The sequence below is a fragment of the Dromaius novaehollandiae genome, chromosome 4, assembly GCF_036370855.1.
Source record: "Dromaius novaehollandiae isolate bDroNov1 chromosome 4, bDroNov1.hap1, whole genome shotgun sequence".
NCBI classification, from domain to species: Eukaryota; Metazoa; Chordata; class Aves; order Casuariiformes; family Dromaiidae; genus Dromaius; species Dromaius novaehollandiae.
The window spans coordinates 70,735,386-70,758,755 of record NC_088101.1 but is presented as its reverse complement, the minus strand read 5'-3'; the positions used below and the strand labels follow the sequence as shown (position 1 = coordinate 70,758,755).

General features: G+C 35.2%; 1 protein-coding gene across 2 annotated transcripts in view; it reads right to left on the bottom strand.

The window, feature by feature from the left end:
* The window catches only part of LCORL (ligand dependent nuclear receptor corepressor like), an 85,534-nt gene that overhangs the window by 29,935 nt on the left and 32,229 nt on the right, over positions 1-23,370 (bottom strand). For both annotated transcript variants that reach the window (XM_064511381.1, XM_064511380.1), the window contains 4 exons: positions 17,339-17,418; positions 16,956-17,085; positions 9,013-9,267; positions 1,216-1,306 (listed from right to left, as the gene is read on the bottom strand). In XM_064511381.1, coding sequence (XP_064367451.1) covers positions 1,216-1,306; positions 9,013-9,267; positions 16,956-17,085; positions 17,339-17,418 — 556 coding nt within the window. The remainder of the gene's footprint in view (positions 1-1,215; positions 1,307-9,012; positions 9,268-16,955; positions 17,086-17,338; positions 17,419-23,370) is intronic.

Here is a 23,370-nt window from a genome sequence, read left to right as displayed (position 1 = left end):
ACGGTGGCCTCTACAGCAGCCCTTCCAAGAACTTTATATCCTAGCTCAGTATTTGATAATATTCTCATGTGCTTGCTATACTCCCTTGTTCACATGCTTGCAGAGCAACACTGTTATAATTTTAATTATACAATTAACGTTCCATTAAATACCCAAATCCTGAAGGAGTTTTTGTTAGTAGAAACGTGACGTTACCGCTAAACAAGTAATAAAAGAGTCAACCCCCTCATAGAAAATTTGCAGCAATAAGTACATAACTACACACAAACATCCCAGACTTGCACAAAACTAGGCTTTCTACAACAATAAGGTAAAGCGCTGTAATTAACAATCAAGTCCATTTTGGCAGTATAAACGCAGTTTTAAAAACTTCTAGCCACTATTTATAGCTTTCTAATTACAAAGTCATATTAATTTTTGAACTTCTTCATATCAGCAAATTAATAAAATGCAATTTTACATCATTCAACAAATACTGTGTTTGTAGTCCTATTTGTAGCAAGTAATACTGTAACATGTACAGGTGACAAAAAGGGTCCTGCTATGGCTAGCGGATGGGAGGATGCCAAAATCATAACAAAATCCAACAAAACAATGTGTTTCACAAGTTTTGTGGTAGCTTTCAGCAGATGCAATACCATTCCTATTGCTGAACGAATAAATTTAACAATTTGCCACCACACACCATAGCCAGAACCATGATGTAAGTATGATGATTAAGAGCTCTCTCTCTCTCTCTCTCCCTCTCGTATTAAGGCATGTTATAGAGAATAGCCATTTAACTTGTTCATGTTAGTTGAAGAGTATTTTTAATCTAAATATCAACATTGTAATTTTTGTCCAAAATCAAAGTTTCCTAAATAAACTCTTGAAGAATATATTCACATTTCCTTTACCATCCTGCTGCTTTTATTGTGTTATTTAATTATTTTTAAGTTCATTTTTAGTAACATGAACTAAAGTTTGGTGATTGTTCTGATAACTTTTCTTTAAACAGAAAAAAAGGAAAAAAGACAAATGAAACATATGATATATACATAGACACACACTTATGAGCAACAAAAATTCTTTCAAAAGCAAAATATAAAACCACATGTGTGTGTCAGTATATACATTACAAATATGTTATGAACATAAAACCTGACTTCAGAGAAGTAAGAGACACTTGGATTTATTTCCTTTTACATAAGCTGAAGAGTCCTAAATGTTGCTTACCCAGACACTGAGTTTTCAGAACACGATGGATCATATTTTGATTCTTCCAACTTTGCGCTTTTCTTTGTAGAGAGATCTAGCACTCCGTCCCCTGCAAAAAATGAGTAGTGATGACAGCTGTTGTTTAAGGATGATCTAAGAAATTTTGCTGGCAAATGTTTGTACCTATGGCACAATTTTTAAGCAGCTAACTTATCTTGCAGAATTTATGACATCTTATTCCTTTAACATTGTCCACTGTCAGCAAATGGATTTTATAAATATGATTTCTAACAAAACTTTTCAAATTCAAGAAAAATCAGATAAACACAGAGAAATCATGAAATTCAAAAGGAGCATATATCTTAACACAGAAACATCATAATTGCTTTCCTAAAAAAAAAAAAAAAAAAAGGATGCATAGGTATTGCACCTTTTATTTTCAAAGCAACCAAAACAACGCGCTTTATGTTATTATACAAGCATACCATATACAAACAAACAAACCTATGCTGAAATTAAAACTTACATAACCAAATCATAGGATCACAGGATAATTCAGGTTGGAAGGGACCTCAGGAGGTTTCTAGTTCAACCTCCTGCTCAAGCAGGATCAGTTATGAGGTCAGACCGGGTTATGGACGAGAAAAGAACAGAACCCCAGTAACCGGAAAGACAGCTATAAAGTCCAAGACACAGTTTTAAATGTACAGGACCTATGTCATCAAAGGTGCTAGCAGTTTGTTTATAAATATTCCCCCCACTCCCATATATATGCAGTAACATAACTAGAGGACAGAAGAGACCTAAATTGGGAGTTCACTCTGTTGAGTCATTGGCAAGTTTTACATTCAAGATTTAGTTTGCTGTTGAAATCTATGGTGTACTGAAACAGAAAACTATAATTAAAAAAAAAAATCTGTATTTCTGAACCCTGAAAATTAGAAAAACATTCTTTAGAACCTGAAGTCCTCTGACCAGAGTAACTGTTTTAAAAATCACACTGAAGTTGTAAAAGGATCCCTTAAGTATATTTAATTTCATACCTGCCTTCCTTGGTTCTCTGTTTCGAATCTGAGCTATTTTGTGTGCCTGAGCTCTATGAGCTCAATTTTGAGTTTCAAAATGTATATCAAACTCAAAACTTAACAACTTGCAACTCTACAAGCAACTTCATGCTAGCCCTTTTTACATCATCATTTTCATGTTATCATATAGTTTTTCTAAGATATCAATCAACAGCATATATTTTCCCACAGCCTCAAATGCAGACATGAAACAGTCATTGATTTTTCCAAATGCCACTACCCAAACTCATAAAAAATTGTGAAGGTAAACCTGTTTGCTATCAAATAAATAAGAGTTCTGTGTAACAAGCAAATACAGTTATTTGTTTTGGACTGCTTTGAATAGTTTTTGACTGTTTTTTCCTACCATTTCAAGCTTGAAAACGAGTAAAGACAGAAAGTAGCACAATAACTATTCTCAGCATAAGGGGAAAACTATTTGTAAATAGGCCACTTGTCAAAGATGTTCCTTTCCCCTAAAGATGTTCCTATCAGAATCTTCCTTAAATTTTTAATTTGTACTGCTAATCTAACTTTCTAAAGCAATGGTCTTCCAGAAGGAAAAGCTAATTAAATCAATATGGAAATATTCTGCAGGGACTGTTCAGCCTACCCAGCTGCTGAAGAATCTGAATTCTTAAGTTCCCAATGTCCCTGACTCCTGTGTAACCCAACAGAGAGATTTCACCTGTTGTGGAGTAAGCCTTCGTTTGCGTGTTCCCTTTCACAACATTTTCCCCATCTTTAGTTGACACTCACAGACACCACAATAACAAAAAAGGTCAGAACAGATCACTGGAGAAAGTCACTCGAAAAAACCCTCAGAAAACTACCTCAAAGTTCACAGTTTTTCAAGCTGTGATGAGTTAGTCATTATGTACATCACTATCACCTGACTGTAAAAAACAAAAGAACAAAATAAAAAGCAAAATAAAAACACATCCTGAAAAACACTTAAAAAGCAAAGTAACCTATGAGGCAGAAAGTTTTGCTAAAGACCTTGGAATATCAATATATCCAACCATATTCAATCTAGAAAGAAATTCAAGCAAACAAGATTTTTAGGGAAAATATAAGGCTCTCACAAGGTTCTATAATAAAATCTAAACAAACAAGAACTAACCAAAGTGGAAAAACTTTTCCATTTCCAGTATTTGAGAATTGGCTTTGATGACAGAAGACCACCAGTAAGCTGAAAAATTCCTAAAAAGAGCACAGTACTGAAAATGCAAGCTCCTGAGACAAAACACTAGATATATTTGGGGCCTCTAAGGGGTCAGTAGAGCTAAAGGACCATATCAGTTCCAAGACAGCTGGTTCCTCCAACACAGCAAATGCATTCATAAAGTATATTTGATTTTCTTGAAGACAATGCTTTATGGGAAGATGATCCTCAATAAAGAGTGAGAGAGAAGTATGCCAGAAATGTGATATAGATAAAAAACAGTATATGAAGTCACCACAGAACAGACTTTCAGTCTATTCTCTTTATTTGAGAGAAATCACTGAAAAGTTTGATGCTGATCAAAGGGCTGAAAAGTCAAAAAAATTCATTAAAAATGCACTGTATCTCTTGTGTAGATCATCTTCTGGCTTTGTAGGAGTATCAATTATTATTAGGATGAAGGAGCACCTCAGATTAGTAGAAAAACAAACATACAAGCATTGACTATAAAGTTTTAAGAACTGAATATATAAACAGTAGAGGCCTTCATTTTGGTTCATTAGGTATGAGACCAAAAAACTTGCCAAGAGGCATCTTTCTATAAGGAAGTGCTAATAACATGCATTTAAGCAGGCCTCCAAGCCAGGATTTCAAAAGAAAGCTCTGCTTCTGCTCTTACAGCAATAAATTTTAACCTACCTTTACATGCCTACCTACATACAAAATTACTAAACATTATAATGCTTATTCTGCAATATTAGCATATCCTGTTTATAAACTTACCTGAAAGAATAAGATTATTTGCAATCCATTATAAGTGATGACAGAATAAATTTACGAAGGTATTGTTTTTAGCAAGAATTTTTACTCTTCTCAGCTTAACAAAAGTTCTTTTATGATGGGATGTTCACACAAAGTGGTAATTTTATGCATACATCTCCTGCATGATAGATTAAAATCTGTTGGAACAGCAGTGTGTACTGAGGTTATGCTTATCCCTCATGCTCCCTTGTGCATTACTGCACAGGACAAAGAATGGAGCAGCTGCAACCCATCCTTCTGTTCTTGCACTAATACAGGACCCAAGTCATATAGAATTCTAGTATTAGGGAACAAAAAACAGATCACATAGGTCAACAACGAACCTGGAAAACCTTCATTATTTGCATGGTAGGAATAGTTCATTCTAAACTCGGCCAGCACTTTCTTTTTGAGATCACTCAAAACAGATGATTTAGGCAAGAATTCTGGACAGGAACTTAATGACATCAGGAGCAGAGATATAAGGTGGTTCTAATCAGAGACACTGAATTTCTTCCACTCTTTTGCTGAAACTATGACCATTAGGAAGACAGTCTTCATAAACAGATACTATAAAACATGGGACAATATAGAAATGTTATTCGAATTTTGTCCCCTCTACTGCTTATGGCCTTCTAATGAAGTTCCTTCTGCTGCAAATCAAATTATTTTGAACTTCAAAGAAATGGACCTACCTCTGGCCTTAGCTTCCCAGCACAACAACATCAGGTGCAGCAATACCAAGGTATAAATAAGGTTGACCAAAGGTCATCTACGAGATTGTCTGGGACATGTCAGGACTACCATCACCTGAACCTTCTCCAGACTGGTGATAGAGAAATGGGGGGAAAAGAAGAGCAAATAACAGAGCCTGTATCAAATATCCAGGAGTTCCTACGAATTGACATTTCTGTACTAGTTCTGGCAAACAGACCTCTCTGATTATTCTGTTTTTCAGTAGAACCCGTCACTGGCTGTTATGAACTGCCCTACTGGGTGAGACCATCTCGGCCAGCTCTCTACCTCCAGCTGTGGCAGACTCCACTTCTAGTGAGAGAGAGCATATCAGCCTGGCCACTACCTGCAGCTCATTCCTCTTTCACTCTCCCAATAACTACTATCATTGGATTAGGGATGTCAGGGGGTACACTCCTGCCCATCCTATCAGCCTTGGTCCTGTTGGCTGGGAAGTTGTCCAAGCTCTTTTTGAATCCACTGACGCTATCTCACACAATGTCCTGTAACAACAGTTATCTGCTGTATAAAAAAAATCACTTATCTGTTTTTAATCTCTTCTAGTTTCAGTGAGCACCATCTCATTCTGGTATTGTGAGACACAGAAAATAACAATTCTTCCTTCATTTATCTAATACACCATCATGGTTCTGTAAACCTCAAAGAGATTTACACAGTGACAAAATGACACACACTTATTTCCCAAAACCTTTCCTGGTGATGCCTCATATTTTGCTGTCTTTTTCTGGGCTGCTGCTGCACATGGAAACAATGATTTCAGGGAATTGTCAAGTTAACAACTCCAAAATCTATTACAAGTTCTTAACTATCATTTTGATTAGCCAATTTTTGCTGACCTGGGATGGTATTTCATAAAAAGCAAAACTGCCAGATCAAGTATGTGGCAGGAAAGGAAAAAATGAACGTCATCTGCTCTCAGAAATTGGCCTTTTTTCTCTTTTTGCCAAAGGCTAGGATGACCTTTTCATGCTGAAATATTAAAGAAAATCAGTTTCTTGGATGTATTTACAGCATATACAACTTATTCTTGGAATCATGGAACATGCATAGTGTTTTCCCAATACATATGGTGAGAACAGAATATTTAATAAAAAAGGGAAAAATAATCAAAAGGTCATTATTTTTAATAAGTATTTGGAATTCTTCAGTATGCCTGAATGTAGCAGTCAAGAAGCCGTACACACTGTGATCCCAGTTGTCATACTGAGTTGAAGGTGGCTTTTAAGGAGGTATGAAACCATCTACTCTTCAACTATTAAGGATTTGTGTTTCTAAATTCTGGATTGTTATTCAGAAATTTTGATTTTCCTAGTAATTTTGGTGATTTCACATGCGTATTGGTAAACTGGATGAGAAAAAGATATTTTATTCAAAGGAGTCAAAGCTATTTTAAATCTTTCAAATAGAATTTTGACACAGGTTATCCCTATTTTTCCTACTTATTCAAGAAAAGGCCACTGGATACCACAGGACAGCTGTAAAAAAATTATTGCAGCAAAATGCCACAAGTTGCTAGCTACTTTCAGCTGTCTTCCATATACTAATTGTTCCAATTTATGATGGATCAATAAGATACCAAGAAATCTCTGCAAATTCTCTTGCATTCTCTTTGCTCAGTTTACAGCCTAGCATTGTTCCTAGAAGATATGGCAACCAGAATATGTCTGTATAGCTAAGCTAACAATCTTAGATGAAAATTATGTATTGGTATAGCATATAGTTGTGCCTCTTGTTTTTTCAAGGGCAGTGCTAATTTTATTTTGCCATGAAGAGAATTCTTTTCGAATCCTGGACTGTCTTAGAGTTACATGGATTAGGAATGAAGAGCAAGATGCAGATGTTTCTGGAGACGGATATTTCTAACTGAAAAAGTAACATAACTCTGTTTGATCAGTTACCAGCAAGCTGCATAGGAATTAAATATATTGTTAAGCTACCACACTTCTGCATGTGGAAGAAAGCAGAGCATAATCCTGGGACTCCACTATTAATGTCAGGTGCCAGTTAGAGGTACCTGGATGCCAGTGCTTAAACATTCAGTACTGAATGATTCAGGACCAGCAGGTTTTGACAGCATTATCTGTTTCACAGGAGGGACAGGATTTGAGTTCAAAAGATTTCAACTGAGGATCTATCAACAGAGCAATGTAGAAATTTGAACTTCCTACTCTGTTTTTGCCACTTCATTTGGAAATAATTTTGACACCAATTACAGCTAAGAAATAATAGATAAAGAATTGCCAAAAAACTAAAAGCCTTTGCTAGGAAGGAAACAATTGCATAGCCTTTGAGAGTCTCCATACTGAAGAAGAAAAAAGTACTTTAGAAACAGAATAACATCTTTTTACAGTACAATTAAAGGCTGAAAGCATTAAACAATTTCATAACACTGCCTAAAGGTTAGGCTTATGTTAGTTCTAGAGACTAACTCGTTCTAGCGTACCACTGAAAAGTTGTTCTGAGATTATAAAATAAACTCCAGCAAGATTTGAGCATTACCCAAAATCTCACAATTCCCTGCTTTAACCACAGAACACCATAGTATCTCTAAGCTTTCTTCAGGAAAACAACAGAAATGAGAAGTGGCTAGAACAACACACAGGCTCTTAAAATAGATACCTGATTCATGAAAAGTAGTTCTTTCATCACACCTAGAACAGAACACAGATTAAAAAAAAAAAAAAAAAAAAAAAAAGCAGGCTGCTTTCTTCCATCTTGATCTTATTTTCTTGTGTTGTTACCATATGATAAGATAAGAAATCATTTTCCAGCTATAGTCTTGTTTCAGTACTACAAGTCATTGCCGTAGCACTAAACTTTACAGCAAGGCTAGCATCTTTAACACCTGCAACACACTCTAGCAAACACAGCAGTGTAAGGTCTGAGAATCTACAGTATCTTACACAATACAAAAATTGTAAATTACAACCTAATAAAAGCATGCCGAGCAACTATTTTCAGCCTCCTGTGTTTTTCTGGAGTCATATGATTCTAAACTTGCTGTTTACCCTCATTATGAGAAAGAGTCAAATGTTTAAAAGGGAGTATTACAGTACCTCAAACTCTCTCAATACTTCAATCTTTTTGGACAAAGGATCAATGGACTTTCAAAATAGCTGAGGGTGGCAGCAGAATTTCTTCCCATCCCCATCCCATTCACCTTCTGCCTTCCCTTTAGTTACTCAAAGATTTATTTTGGCTCAGTGAGGAGCTGTACATGTCTCCGGGGACTTCATCCCCTCATGGATCCTTTAGTGCTGAAACTAAGTAGCAAAGTTTTCTCACAAATAAATTTTCTCTTTCCATCACTCTAAACAGTCTAGATTGAAAGAATCATGAAGTGTCTAAGGGTTGATACAGCCAGAATGAACTTTGATCTTGGAACACTCAGCATTTTCTATCTCTTTATTCTTACATGGCTTCTTAACAGCTATTTCTTCAATAAAATATTCAGCCACCGTTTTCCTCTGTCCCCGCTGGCAACAATTTTTTCTTGAATTAGAATATCCAGCAGAAGAAAGGAAACCTCTCTTTTATTCATGGTACAAAAATCAAACGAAATAAGAAACACTATAGCAGGCCTGTGTCAACCACAGGTGAGCTGATTTAGATTCAGCATCCTAAAGTTGAGAAATTTTCATGCCAATAATTGAAGGCATGCATTCAGGACTGAGGATATTTATCTTTTAACAAACACAGTATGAAAAATATTTTTTAGAAAGAATGTTTTCACAGTTCTCATGTAACTTTTTTATTGGTGCTTAAAGGAAAGTGTATTATTTCTCAAGTGTTAAGTTGATGCAATAATAATTTTCCCTCAACATTGATTTTAATCACATAGGATAATAATTTTATTTCTATGTACTAATCAATGCTTTGAATAGACAAAATTTATAGATATTTGGCAAAGACATAGATACAGGGTTTTTTTTAAAGATAATTAAGATAGAATACGGTAATAAGAGGTAATAAGGTAATAAATAACAGCAATATGATTTTTGTATTAAATAAGCAGATATAGAAATTTACCTTGCTGAGTATTCTGTTCTTGAGTTCGATTCACAGTGAGGTCTAGAGGGCTATCCTGTTCTTCCTGAAGGGAATTTTCTGTTTGGTTCATTTGGATACTTTTACATATCAGACTTGGTTCAAATGATGAACCATTTCTATTCTCTTGAATTTTGCTACTTTTTGAAATGTACTCAATCGCAAACTGACGGATCATCTTTTTCATTAATTCCTGAGCAACTAGGGGAATGTTAGGATCACAGTTCTGAGGAAGATCTAGGAATAAAAAACAAACAAACAACACACACACAGGCAACAGATGTATTAAGAAAACAATATGCAATTACTTTTCTTTAAATAAATATTTCTCATAAGCACAATGAATCAAACACATTAATTTAGATGTCTAGTAAGTTTTGCCTACGAATATTCCTAACTGGAGGACACTTGGAAGAGCATGTTTCATACACATCAGTAGTTTTTACCTTATTCCACTGTCATAGCATGCAAGTCAATTAAACTATGTGGGAAGAAAGACAAATAATGTAAGTATGTGCATCAGAATCTGTACTTATCATGTGTAAATAAGCTGAATTTTCATTTATAGACTCATTTTCAGTATAGATAATAAAGAATTTTGAATAAACATAGTGTAAGCTAAATAAAACTATTACTTAATAAAGAAGTTACTTTCAATGAACAACCATAACAAAAATAATTATTTGAAAACCACTAAAAAAGGAAAGCAAAACCTCTCATTACAAGCGTAACTAAAACTGCATTTGAGAATCACTGAAATAAAATTACTCTATAAGCAGAAATACCAAAATATTATCAAAATAAAAAATACATAGTTAGCATAAATGACAATTAAGCAACCTACTAAAAAAAGTGAGCAGTATTACTTATTTATCAGTGTAATCAGAAGACTGCAATACATCATTTCTCAAGACAGTCACAATTTCCATATACTCAAAGATCTGTAGCAGTATTATCCATTTCACTATCCCACACTCTCTTTCTTCTTCTTTCCTTCAATTCTATGCACTCACAAAACACTAACATCCCTTCCAAGCCTTCACTTAACACCTGCTCTTTCTTGACTCCACAGGTAATGAGCAGCTGAAAACAGATTTCATCAAAATTATGGCAGGGATTTAAAGCTTAAAAAAAAAATGTGCAAGTGATGCAGAAGAATCAGCTTTTAGCTATGTCTTCACTGCCTGAAAGAAATGCCAAAGGACGTGATGGCAGCTACTAGTTTGCTTAACTTGGTCTGAAACAGATAAATACGATGATCGATTGAGTTTTGTTTTCATGGAGATGGAGAAACCAAAAGGACTGGATCTTGGGGATATTTCAATCAGCCAGACATTTTCATGAATTGTAAATTTTAAATAAATAGTTTGGAGTATGTCCGGATCATGCAGCATATTTGCTCAAGCACTTTATGGCAATAAAGCGTTATCAATCTATCAGCAAGAAAGTAACTGCTAAAACAGACCAAGAAATGCTGCTCAAGGTAAGATGAATGAGTAGATTCTTTTTTGAGGCTAACTCAAAACATATTTCATTTGGAGAATTCATTTTCACCAGGAAGCTACTGCAAGGAACTGCAAACATAGTTACACAGTAAGAATAGGATGTCCTGTTAAGAGTATGCAAGAGGGCAGCTGACTGTTTAGATGCTTCTTGTCAATATTTTTTGGCTGGCTTTTTAGTACTGCTTTATCAGATACGCTGAAGCTCCAGCATTTTCAAAGACTTGAGTATACACTAGCCATCTTGGCTTCAAGAGACATTATGTAGGCCATTGCAAAACAAGATGGCTTATGGCTGAAAGCCTATCCTCTGAAACTCTTTCAGCCAGATCACTACCTCAATTTCTAATACCTGTAAGAGTTTCTAGAGGAGGACTTCAAGGTGAAATTCTGAATGCTTGAAGGTATTATGCAGAAAAAAAGCTTTTCCTCATTACATAACACCCAGCCACAGGTACTCTTCTTTGTTTATTTATATTTCCTGATTCTCAAATCATGAATCCAATAAATGCTCAACTGGCACTTGATCATCTTAGTGACAAGTTTATTTCAAAAAAGAAAAGAAGAAAAAGATCAAAAGAAAAAAGATTTTGAAGCAGTAAGGCAACTAAGGTATCAAAATGATAACGTAACATATACAAATAACAAAAGGAGAAGGAAAGTAAAGAGGTGGAAATAGAAAACCAAATTATCTAGGAACAGAAACAAGAGCCTGCTGATGGAGAGGGAAATCTTACGGCTTCCACAGCAAGTGAAGAAATTACTGATGAGTACCTTAGAAACAAACAAACAAAAAAAACCTGACAAAAAGTAATTGAGGAACTCAAACAAAACAAAATATCTATGACATATCCTCAACACTGAACAGTCTACAAGGTATCTGGGTTGGAATGACGCTGCTTATACAAGAAGTTATTTTGTTGCATGAAGCCAAGAAAACAGCTAATCATCAGTGCAAATGGGAAACATGGTTATTTCACATCCTGATATGGTCTGTGCCTTTAAAAAATGAAAAAATCATAGAACATGGGGTGTGTCTGTCATTAGCCAGAAAACACAAAAGCCAGGAACAAATATGGGCTCAGCATTAATAACCAACATCAATTATTACAACATTGCAAGACTAAATGCCTTCAGAACTGCCAACTTTCTATTCCTTTTCCATTCCAGATTCTTCACATTGGTAATATCTAAGCATGACTTGCTTTCAGATATTCGCAGGAAAAGCCTGCTTTTCCAAAACAGAAAAGACATGTTTTGACCTAGCTGGAATAACAAAGATTTTTTTTTGTCTTGTAATATTTTCTTTAGAACCAAGTATTTTAACTCTTTTCTAATCATTTTCAAATACTATATTCCCTATGGAAAAATAAATACAATAACATTTCTTACATTTTCAATTGCCACAACTATTGTTCATTTACGGATTTAGTTAATTTACTGTAGAAGGCAATACTGTGAGAAATGTATCTTAGAGCACAAAAACTCTATTCTTTTCAGATGAAATAATCTGAAAGATGTGCCCCAGGGACAAATTTAACTGCTAAAAATTTACCTGCTAATGGGTATCAATCCACAGAATTAGACCACGGTTAGACTAAGCTTAACTGCCAAAATGCAAATAGTGTGGCTATCTCATTCTCAGCACCAACTGCTTCATTCTGTAAGTCATTAAATCATCACTCATTTTGGAAGGGACCTCTGGAAGTCTCTAGTCCAACCTCCTACTCAAAGCAGGGTCAACTGTAGGATCAAACCAGGTTGCTTTATTCAGTTGGATCTTGAAAACTTCCACAGAGGTGGACTGCACAGCCGGGCAACCAATTCCACTGCTTGACTCTCCTCATGGTGAAAGTTTTCCCTTATATCCAGTCAGAACCCCTCATGTTTCAATTTGTGTCTGTTATCTCCCATTATCCTGCTATGCACCACTGTAAAGAGCTTGACTCTGTCTTCTAGATAACCTCCTCAGTGGTACTGGAAAGATGCTATTAATCCATTCTTATGAATTCTGCATTGCTTCCTAATGCAGACAAAGCTGTAGATACATGTCTTGTATTATGAGGAAGAAGTAAAGAAGTAATTCTGAGTATTTTGAAATTAGAAGTAATTTCCCACATATCTCCAAATGATAAAGAACAGAAATGTGAGAGATGCTATACATTAAAAGGAAAGAAGAAAAGGTGATAGTTTTATATATCTTTTTAAACACACCCCCCATTTCTGAAAAGAAAAAAATTAGTCTTTTTAGAGGTAAATACAACTTTTATATAATATTTTATCATTTCAATAGAAGATTACCGAGGGTTCAGAATAGGATACACACGCTTGGTGTGTATTATATTATTATCCAAGTATGTAATCAAAACACACAGAGATCAGTAATTTTAAGTTCACAGTGGTAGTCTTTCACTGCACAAAGTAAATATTTAATTAGTAGTACAAAATTTGTAAATGCAATTTAATGTATTTTAGGGGAAAAAAAGTATTAGGTCTCTGAGTTTCGTATCACTAACAAATATTTCTTTATTATCAGCAGATGGCACCAGTTACACTTTGTATGAACTAAAAGTTTTGATTCTAAGATGTTAGGAGTCATGATCAGAGCTATTACAATCTTTTAAATCTATATGCCTACATCTGTTTGAACTTCTATTTTTCACATAGTTAATTTACACCACAAGGCAGCTAAATTTACTCCAGGGATCATGTTTGTACATTCATACTATTTCATACCCTGTAAGGATTTGGAGTAAATATAGCTCTGTTTTCCTCTAGTTCCTCTCTGAACAATGTAGACCTCCTGATATTACTAGAATGAGAAAAAGCTAAATGCAGCATTTGCACACTATGACCTGAGATTTCTGCTTGTGATTTTGTGAAGACTCCAGTCAGAATGCAACACAAGGCAATAATAAAGTTGCTTTGCAATTATTATGACTAATAGTAATGATTTACTATGATTCGGGGTTCACATTTAAGATCAAGACTTCCTCAGTCTATGTACTACATCATCTTATAACTATTAAAATGCATATTCTTTACTATACTACTTATTAACACTATATGTGATCATTAGACTTCAATCCTGTTTGCAAGACTAGATTTTCACAGCTTGCCAAACTGGATATACTGCCCAGGAAGCATAACCAGGTCTTGACATCAAGATACAGCTTAAGCAAAGAATAGGGCTCTCAGTAGCAAATGCAATTATATGCTATGGAGTAAGAAACGTCATAGGTAGACATTGTTTTGGATCATCAGAGAGACATTTAGAAACAAGAAAAAACTTCAAAAACCTTAAAGGGAAATAATTTTTTTGTTACTAACATGATACTGAAGATATCAGAAAAGCTGCCTAGATTCTCTAGGCAGATTCAAGTCACCTGACTACTTTATTCCCTCTCCTTCTGTAACTCAGCTCCTTAATTTCTACAAAAGTTTTACAGGTTTCTATCTTTTCTTGATAGATCATGTCCTGATGATGTAAACTGATCCACAAATATGAAATGACTTTGTTGGGTCTAAGGGATCACATTAATGTTGCATGGAAAAAACAAACTTCCACTTCCAAACATACACTATACATCACTAGAAACCCAGAAAATTAAAATTCAATCACCAAAATATCTGATAAAGCTCTTAAACAACTACGGATCTGCCACATAACGATGATGATGTATGCCACATTTGATAATGTTCACAGTCAAAGAACAAGAAAGGGATTTTTTAAAGCACATTATAGTTTTTCCTTGTAACTCATTCTTTGACAAAAGAAAATGGATAGACTTTAATGTTATGTAAGTAGAAAAGTCTAATGATGCACTCTGCTTACAACACCCAAGTGGGTTAAGAGGGATGGCATACCTTTGCAGAAAACAGCTGGCTTTCAGATATGTTCTTTAACAAAAACAACCAGTATATCAGAGGCTACAGAAGATAACAAAAATTAATTTGGCTTTACTGACGTTTCTGCTGAGGATAGGCTTTCCTGAAGAAAACTACCTACCAAGCTAATCTTTTATAGGCATAAGATAGCTTGCACACGCTGGATGCATTCAGATTCAATGACGTCTCTCCAGACTTTGTTACCTCTAGCCTGTCAACAGTTTCACCCATATTGGCAGCAATTATATCATGCCGTTCAAAGGGGAGATCAATTATCTTTGTCTGGGATTCTACAGACAATCCTCATTTATGAATGCCTGAAGATTGTGTTCAGTAGACAACAATATTTACAACATTGCTACATGTCTGGAGATCTTCTGCACTAATTTCATGATGTCAGAAAAGCAAGCTGCAAATTAAAAAAACCCAACAATATACTAACTTGTTCTGAAAGTAAAAAGAATAATTATAATGAGACCAATAAATGCAACTCACAAATTTGCTCACTAGTCTTAGAAGCTGTTCTTTGAGGCCCTGAATGAAACTGCTAGTTATGATAGCAGGAGACAGCGTATGATCCTGAAGAATTTACAATCAAAATAAGTGAAAGAAAGTATTACTTCCATTTTAAAGATGACAAACCAAGAACTCAATAAGTTTCTGAAGATTGAAATGGCATCTATTACAGTGCCAGGTACAGTAACAGTTCCTTAGCTAAACAGTTATTTCAATTTTTTTTTAATTCCTTTTTTCCTTAAGAACCTGATCTCAAAAGTCTATATAGAATTCAGAAAGCACAAAGAACACAAAGAATTAACTCCCCGACTAATAAAGCTCCTCATCTTCCTCCTGCAAAACCAAGACAATTACTAAATACCTCATAAATTGGCTTCACATGCCCTTTGCTGATACAACAATTTTTTCCTTTTCACCTTCCAATATTTGAACAACTTACAAGACTTTGCTGGAACCTAACCTGAAGCAATAACCCTAGAAAATTCTTCAGTGAACTACCAGTTACCCAAGAATTCACATGTCCTTCAGAAGACAATGAAAATAATCTGAAAAGATTTTCCTATTTGTTTTTTAATAGACAAAACCTTTCTGACCCATCAAACACCCAAGAAACACACACAAACACCTTTTCTGAGAAATTTCACATAAATAACTCAATTTGGGCAAGGTGAGGTTACACCAAGTTTCATTTCTCCCATGATAAAAGCTCCTTTCAAGAAGAATCAAACAACAGCAAATGTTTTTACACTGCACCTCAACAGAATCTTCATTCGAAGCATGAAGCTGGCCAATCATGAAAAGCTCTGTATGTCGAAAGATCAAGAAAAAAAGCTGAGAAATTCGAACCTATTAAAATGCCTCCTGAGGGAGATGCCATGCAACTGGGTCCTTGATTACAGTATAATAAAAGTTTCAGAAGTACTGAGGTAACAACTTAACTGTACATTGTATTTCAAATGGAAACTGACTGGACTTGAACTAAACCAAGGAAAGAAGATGGACTCAGAATGCTCCATTCAAAGGTTTTTTAAACCCTAAACAAATTCTAGGCTGAACAGACTCATGCCCTACACAGAAAAAGATTCCACCCACTCTGGCTTCAAGGGCACAGTACACTCTTCATACTACAGCTAGACAAAGGGAAAAAATTATCTTTTCCTTTCCCCCATCTATGAGTAGAAAGTGAATATAATTGATTCTCTCTAGTTGAAGTTAGAGCAAGGGAGAACTGCCACGCTTAGTCCTACTCATCTATTTTGACATCCAAGTACACCTACTAGATCCAAGAAAACTTGTGAAAGTTGAATTTACTGAGTAGAGCCACATTCACATTCCTCACATGGAAATTTATGGTAGAAAATGAGTATATTAGCCTCTGTTGACAGTGACTAGTTTATTGCCAAGTGACCTAAATGAACCAAGCAGACTTGTCAGCCACTCTCATGTACTGCAATAACTTACAGAGCACCAAGAATGAGCATAGCGTTTAGTAAACTGCATTTTCCTTGACTATGTTTTGGCAAGAAGTTTCAGCCACTGACTTGCATGTATTTGAAGTAGGAACTTGGATGTGAGAAGATCCAAAATTCCTTTTTAAAATCTGTAAGACACATTGTTTCGTCTAAAAGATTTTTTTTTGTTGAAAACTAGAAGTGAAAGCAGCTTAGGAACAGAGAATGTTTAAATGCTAAAGGATTCTAGAGAAGACACCTGAAGTTGATGTGAAGAAAAAAAGAGTAGCTCATGGGAAAAAACAAACAAACAGGAATTCAAGAGAATAATAAATAGAATGCAATAGGACTAACAGCAATGACAAGAAGGAAGAGGCAAGTAGTGCTTCATTTGCTGAGGCTAAAGAAGATAAAAAGATTCAGGAAAAACAAAGGAATAAAGAAGAGAAAAAAGAAACAACATTCACAGATTAATAAAAACTAGTTAAAAATGAAAATCAGCCCTAAATCATTTGATTCTTCCAGATTTGTGTGAGGTAGCTTAATGTAAAAGACATAGTTTTATTACCTTTCTTTCGAAAGAGTGCATTTAGATAATTTTCTGCTTGGCATTCAATCTTATCAGTGTTGGACTGGCCCTGAGATGACAGTTCCTCCGTAGGCGTTGACTGTGAAGAACCGATAACTGATGCACGATCCTAGAAGACATGAAGATTTTAACCTCTTTCAGAAGTTAGTCTAATGACAGTACAATATACAATCACTGAGCTATTGAGTAAAAAAGACCCACTAAAAAGTTTTTATTATAAAACCAAACCACCCCTCATAACCAAACTATCTAGAGTCAAAATGCAATATAGATCTATTTGCACAATTCAATTCTCTATTTCTTACTTTCAGACCAAGAACTGGGTGATAGGGAGTCATGCTTAATAGCATGTTCATACTTACACTGACTGTTTCTTTGTGTAAATTACAAAAGGAACATTTCTCATCCATAGACCAGTCAGTTAGCTCTTCTGGCTCACAGTCTTAAAAGAAGAAAAAAAAAACTAGATGTTTTAAGCAAGCAAAAATAGATTTTAAGAACAAAATATACATCCTACAATTCTCTTAACTAAATTAAAATGTAATCTGACATGGATTTATTGGTACAGCATGAAATTCTTCAGATATTTCCAACTTCTAAGTTGGTCCATACAGCTCACCTTTCAAATAGCAGAAGGCATCTGTCTTAAAATGAAAGTAAACCCATACCTTTTGACTGATTACCTACCACAGTAACTAGAAGCAGTTTCTGAACACAGTATATAAAGCTCTGAATCCCAGGCATTATTGCTTTTAACAAAAGTCTGCAAGCCAATGAGCAAGCTAAGATAGAATTAGGATACAGTCTCTTCACTATTTATGCTGCCTGTGTTGTACTTACAGTATTTTAATTTATTTTCTACCATCACTACAAATAAGCAAAACCTGTATGTTCACTTTTAACACTTGATTTATTCAGATAACTTTAAAATACATTTTATGTTGCATCAGAAGGCAGATTTTAATCTAGTGAGAATACAGGACTTATAGACATTGCCTAGATCAAGTCCAGTCTCCTACTATTGAAAGAAGGCACACCATATATTTTCTTTAATGAAGTTATCAAGCTGCCTTTTAAAAGAAATTAGTGTTTTCCACCACATACTCCAGTCTTCCCAAACCAACAATCACTGTAAAGCTGTTCCTAGAATGACTGTACTAGCAGATAAAACTCATCTTTTAATTTCTTGTTTAAAATGTACTTATGGCAAATTATTCCAGTTTGCTCTTGTGACAACACTGTTCTTACACCTAAATAGCTATCACTCCTAAGTATTTAGCACTTTGATGTATTTAAAGAGAATATCATTATCACTCCTTTACCCTTCATTTTGCCAGGCCAACCTAGTCCACCTGTCTTTCTCTTGTGAGATTCAATTCCCATTGTCTTCATCTTCTCTGCTCTCTTCCCATTTGAATTCCTGTTTCCTCAACACAGCTGACCAGGTCTCAAGGTGATGTCTTACTTTTACTGCTTTTACTTTTACAGTGGCATAAATCTTTCTTAAAACATTGGCAGTACCTTTCCTACAGTATCTGTCTGTGCATGATTCTTTTCATGGCTGCATTATAGCAGGTGCATATGAACCTGATTAACTAAAACACCAAGGCCTCTCTCCATTCCAGTCATTTCCACTTCATACGCTTACAGCTTTTAGGATATTCTTTCCTTGCTAATCCCCAAATATGTTTCCTTCTTTTTTGTATCACTAAATTACAATCACAGTTCTGTTACGGAGGTTCTTGAGGTCATCTACTTTCAATATGACATCCTAGTTTTCTCCCCACGTTGGTAACACCATCCAGCTTAGTATCAGACAATTTTACCAGCATATACCTAAGTGTTTGTAACCCAGTCATTAAGGACATTGTTGAGGGGAGAAGGCTTAAGGACTTTTAAAGGGATAAAACTTGCAGGGGTTGCATCAGAACTTTACCTGAAAATCTACTGGTAAGTAGTATAATTTATGGAATCAAGGTATAGCTTATTCTCTGCAGGAAACTAGTGACAGATTCCAATTTAGTAGCCTCAGATAACTGCAGCATGCTTTATCTCAATCACAACTAAAGTTATGAGGCCACTTCCTGAGAGAATGAGCTGTTGCCAGCTTAACAGTAGTACATGCTTTTAACCCAAAACCATCCGCACAGCACACGAAGGTGGGGTAACTCCCCAAACTCTAAGTAATCCAAACCTCTTTGTGTGTGTTTCTTTCCAAATTCACATTACCCTAGATATTCAGATCTGATACTCAGTCAATTAGTTTTTATGTACACCTCTGTCTTGAACGGATTAGTTAAGTTGCCCACCTTGTTTAGGTGCAGCAAAATGTATGTGATACTTATATTACACCGTTATGATACCTTCCAATCTAAACTTCCTAAGGGAAGAATATGCATGTTGTAAATCTCTCATAGAAGCTCCTATATGAGGGAAGCAATTACACAAAATTCTCTCAGAAAAGGAAGCATTCAAGGGCAATCTTATTTAGTCACACCAGTATCCATGTCAACAACACATTTTAATTAATAAGGTCACAAACTTCCAAATGCAAAGTATAAAGACAAAAATGAACCACAACACAAATGATGAAGTCACAAATGCCCAAACATGCACACTGGCAAGGAGAATCAAGACAATAAAGCAAAACTCCACCTAATTGCACATTCCACATGAAATAAAATGAAACTGGGGAGAAAAAAAAAGAGTTCTTAAGTTAAATGTGAACAAGTAACTCTGCACTGAATACGTTTGTTATTATTCAAATCTAGTTTACTCAGCTCTAAAATATTAATTTAAAACAGAATTCTGTATTAACAACCTATTATATACTCCCAGGGATGCAAACTGAAGGTTTTGACAGGTTGGACAGTTGATGATCAAGAAAAACAGACACAGGATTTTCTTGACTGTACAGTACGAACAATAATGAATTATTTTTGTTGAATTAATCTAGATGTCCCTGACTGTCAGAGCTGTTGTTTCAGGATGTCTGCAGTCTGCAAAAAAACCCATACCACACTGTTTCATAATGAGTTGATGTTTTCATAGTTTTCTTTGCAATCACAATAAATCCATCTATGAGTGTTGGGATTCTGAGCATAACTCCAAGACAGGTTTTAGATTTTGACAAAAATTCTTTTGTCTTGGAATCCTGAAGTACGCTCCGTTCTACTATTAAGGATCTAAATGAAGAGCAATCCTTCTGTGCCACCATACAAGCAATATTTGAGAAACGTCAGCTCTGTGTGAAAATAAATTTATTCAAAGAAGTGTAAATAACATACAACATGATAACATATTAAGAATGCCAGGGGGTTAAGCAAGATTGCCAGAATAAAAATGCAAAATATAAAGGTGATGGATCAGATCCAAAGAATTTCTGGAAGAAGGGGAAGAGGGAGAGGAAGAGGGGGAGGGAGAGAAAAGAACAATTGCTGTTACCTGTAAAAAGAGCTGTTATATCACTCCTCCAGTGGTTATTGTAATACTTTGATTAAAAGAGAAAGCCTAACTACTCTATCAGGGACTCTCCTCTAGCAGTCAAGTCATACTATAGGAAAAAGGTTACACGAGAAACAAAAGAGAAAGAAGAAAGGCTTATCTCTTTGCCCTAACAAAATTATTTCAAATTTCCTCTCAAACACAGCACAACATCTTCCTTCACACCTGCAGAGTTTCAGCAGTGGCACAGGAAAGTCGAATAAGCCTGTGTGCACTAGTGCTGTTTCTTCTGGCTCATTGACATGAAAAAATAAGAACAAACTATCCATATGTGCCTCTGTCCTTAGCTAGTTTTACATCAGCTTTAAACCTAGACTCACTGCAACTGACTTTAGACACCATAGATCTCTTTTGAAAGAGTACCCTCAGAAAACCTTCCTCCTCACCTCAAACCAGTGTTTATCCAAAGAGATATATCAGATATACCAAACATATCAAACTACAGGCATCCAACAGTCTCAGGTCAGTATCACAGGAAATACACCACCAATAGAGGCCACCAATATTAGTCTCACTACAGACTGACAACCATACCCTCAGAAAGACTGGAGGCAGAGATGGCTCCTTAAGCAGAACACACTTTCTATTAGTTGCATTCAATTTAGTATTATGGTGATTCCCCTCTCCCTGCCACTTTACCTTGCACTGGGGTCAGCTGACAAAAGTTTTGGTAACATCCTGAAACACTAGCCAGTCCATGAGAATAAGTTACTACAGACTGTGCAAAGAGCATTTAATGTTAAGTGTGGTTTGGATTACTTGAAACCAATGTCTTTTAATATAAAGCTGTTAAAACTATTTCCATTTTTAAAAATAAAATAGTGAAGTTTGACAAAATTGGTATTGTTGTCATTTCTTAAGCCATTCAATCCTTTGTTTCCCCAACCCATTTTTCCCCAGGCAGTCATGTTGAATTACACAAATTAACAGAGACATCTGTAGTACTGAACAACTTCCATGTTTACCTCTTAAAATGGGAAATAATTGTCTAATAAATCTAAATCTAAGATAGTTAAAAAAAATTCCTACCTTCACACTTTCCAACACTTTCTACATTATTACAAATTAAGCTCCCCCAAATTCTCCAGCTATCTGTCACAATTCCAAACAAACCATCCCCTTCCTTTTTATATGGCACTACTGAGTCCTAATAAGCACATTAAAATTCCTGAGGTGCTTATCACTTTCCTTCATCTTTTTAATTTGATAAAAGCTTGAACAATATTAAAGACATGTTCCTAATAGAAATTTTCACTCCATTACCTTATATGTTAATAAATGCTCCAGAAAAACCCAAGGAAAAAAAAAATCAGTCCTCCCTGGAAGATAAACCTTTCATCCTATCTAAAGAATTATTTTTTCTTGGTAGAGGGAACATGGTAAAAGTAAGAGCACTGCTTTTCTCCACACCGTTCTTTTTTCCTTCTGTCTGGAAGAGAAGGCAGAATGCTTCCCCCTCAAATCTCACCCAAAATGCCATCACACAACCCCAAAAGAGAAATTACAGACATACCAGATGATTAGAGGAAAAGCTTTCTAAACATTTAGCTAGATATCCAGAAGTAGAATATAAAGAATAACAATTTACATGTGAATCTACTTAGTTGAAAATGGGTATAAACACAGAATCAGGAAGCCCTAAGGATTCAATGACATAAGAAGCCTCGAGCTAGTTTGGAGCATGACCAAGGACACATGCCAGGATACAGAACTTGACACCGTTGCAACCAGAAGCTGCACTGACAAAACAGTCAAGGAGAAGCTGATACTGAATAATGCAGACGACGAGAATGGTTAAGCAAGCACAACTTAGTCCTACATACACATCATATAAAAATTTTGAGATAATGAAAAAATCGTACCATCCTCAGGTAACTATTTGCTGTCACAGCTGGCTGTTTGAGTTCCTGATTAAATTCATTTGTCCCCTCAGTAAAACAGCTTATAGGGTTTACACGATTTTTTTTATTCAAAGGTAAAACAAACAAACAACAAAACAAACAAAACCCAACCTAGTAAAATTGAAGTGTACTACCTCTTACCATTTTGGGTTTGTCATTACAATTTATTTTCTCTCAAAAATCTTTAAGCACAATAATTTCATCTACAGATAAACTATTTCAGGACAGAACTAAAAAGGAAACAGGAATTAATACACAGACATGTTAAATTTCATGCCCACTAATCTTTTTTTACTATGTTATGAACAATAAATAAAATCAACAATGTAATAGGAAAAATGCTATTGTAGCTAAGGGACGTGTATTTCAGGCAATTTCCCATTCTTGCATATTGCTGTATAAGAAAAACATATAATTTGTCATGGGTTTATTTAAAGGAACAGATATTCTTGCTTACAAGGCATAACGCTGCATGTTGATAGTACTGGTTCAGTGGTTATGATAAGCAAAACAGACCTTACCAGATGTAGTGATTTGGACATGATGCTAAGAGTCTAAAGTTCTAGTTCTGATTCTACCAACCACGCATTTTGTTAACTGAGGCACATAATTTACTTTGTTTCTTAGTTTCACCATCTGTAAAATGGAAAGATGGCACTTAAATTACAACAGGGGAAGATTTATTACCAGTTTTATTTAAGAGTTTTGTACAAGTCTTTATAATGCACTTATATCTATTTAGAAATAGTTTTATATCCTATACTATAAGGACTATCTCTATCGTATTTGTGCAAAACCTTATAATCTTTCAAACTGACTTTCTACTATTATGCATACTATATCTACAAACATGAATCAAAAGTAGTAAGGTAAGGAGGGCATCCCAACCTAACACTCTTCCTTCCTCTTTTCTCAAGTTGCTCCAGAAGCAAAATGAATGTAACAGATGTGTCAAACATATGGGCACAGGCTTCAGCTGTTCAGAAATT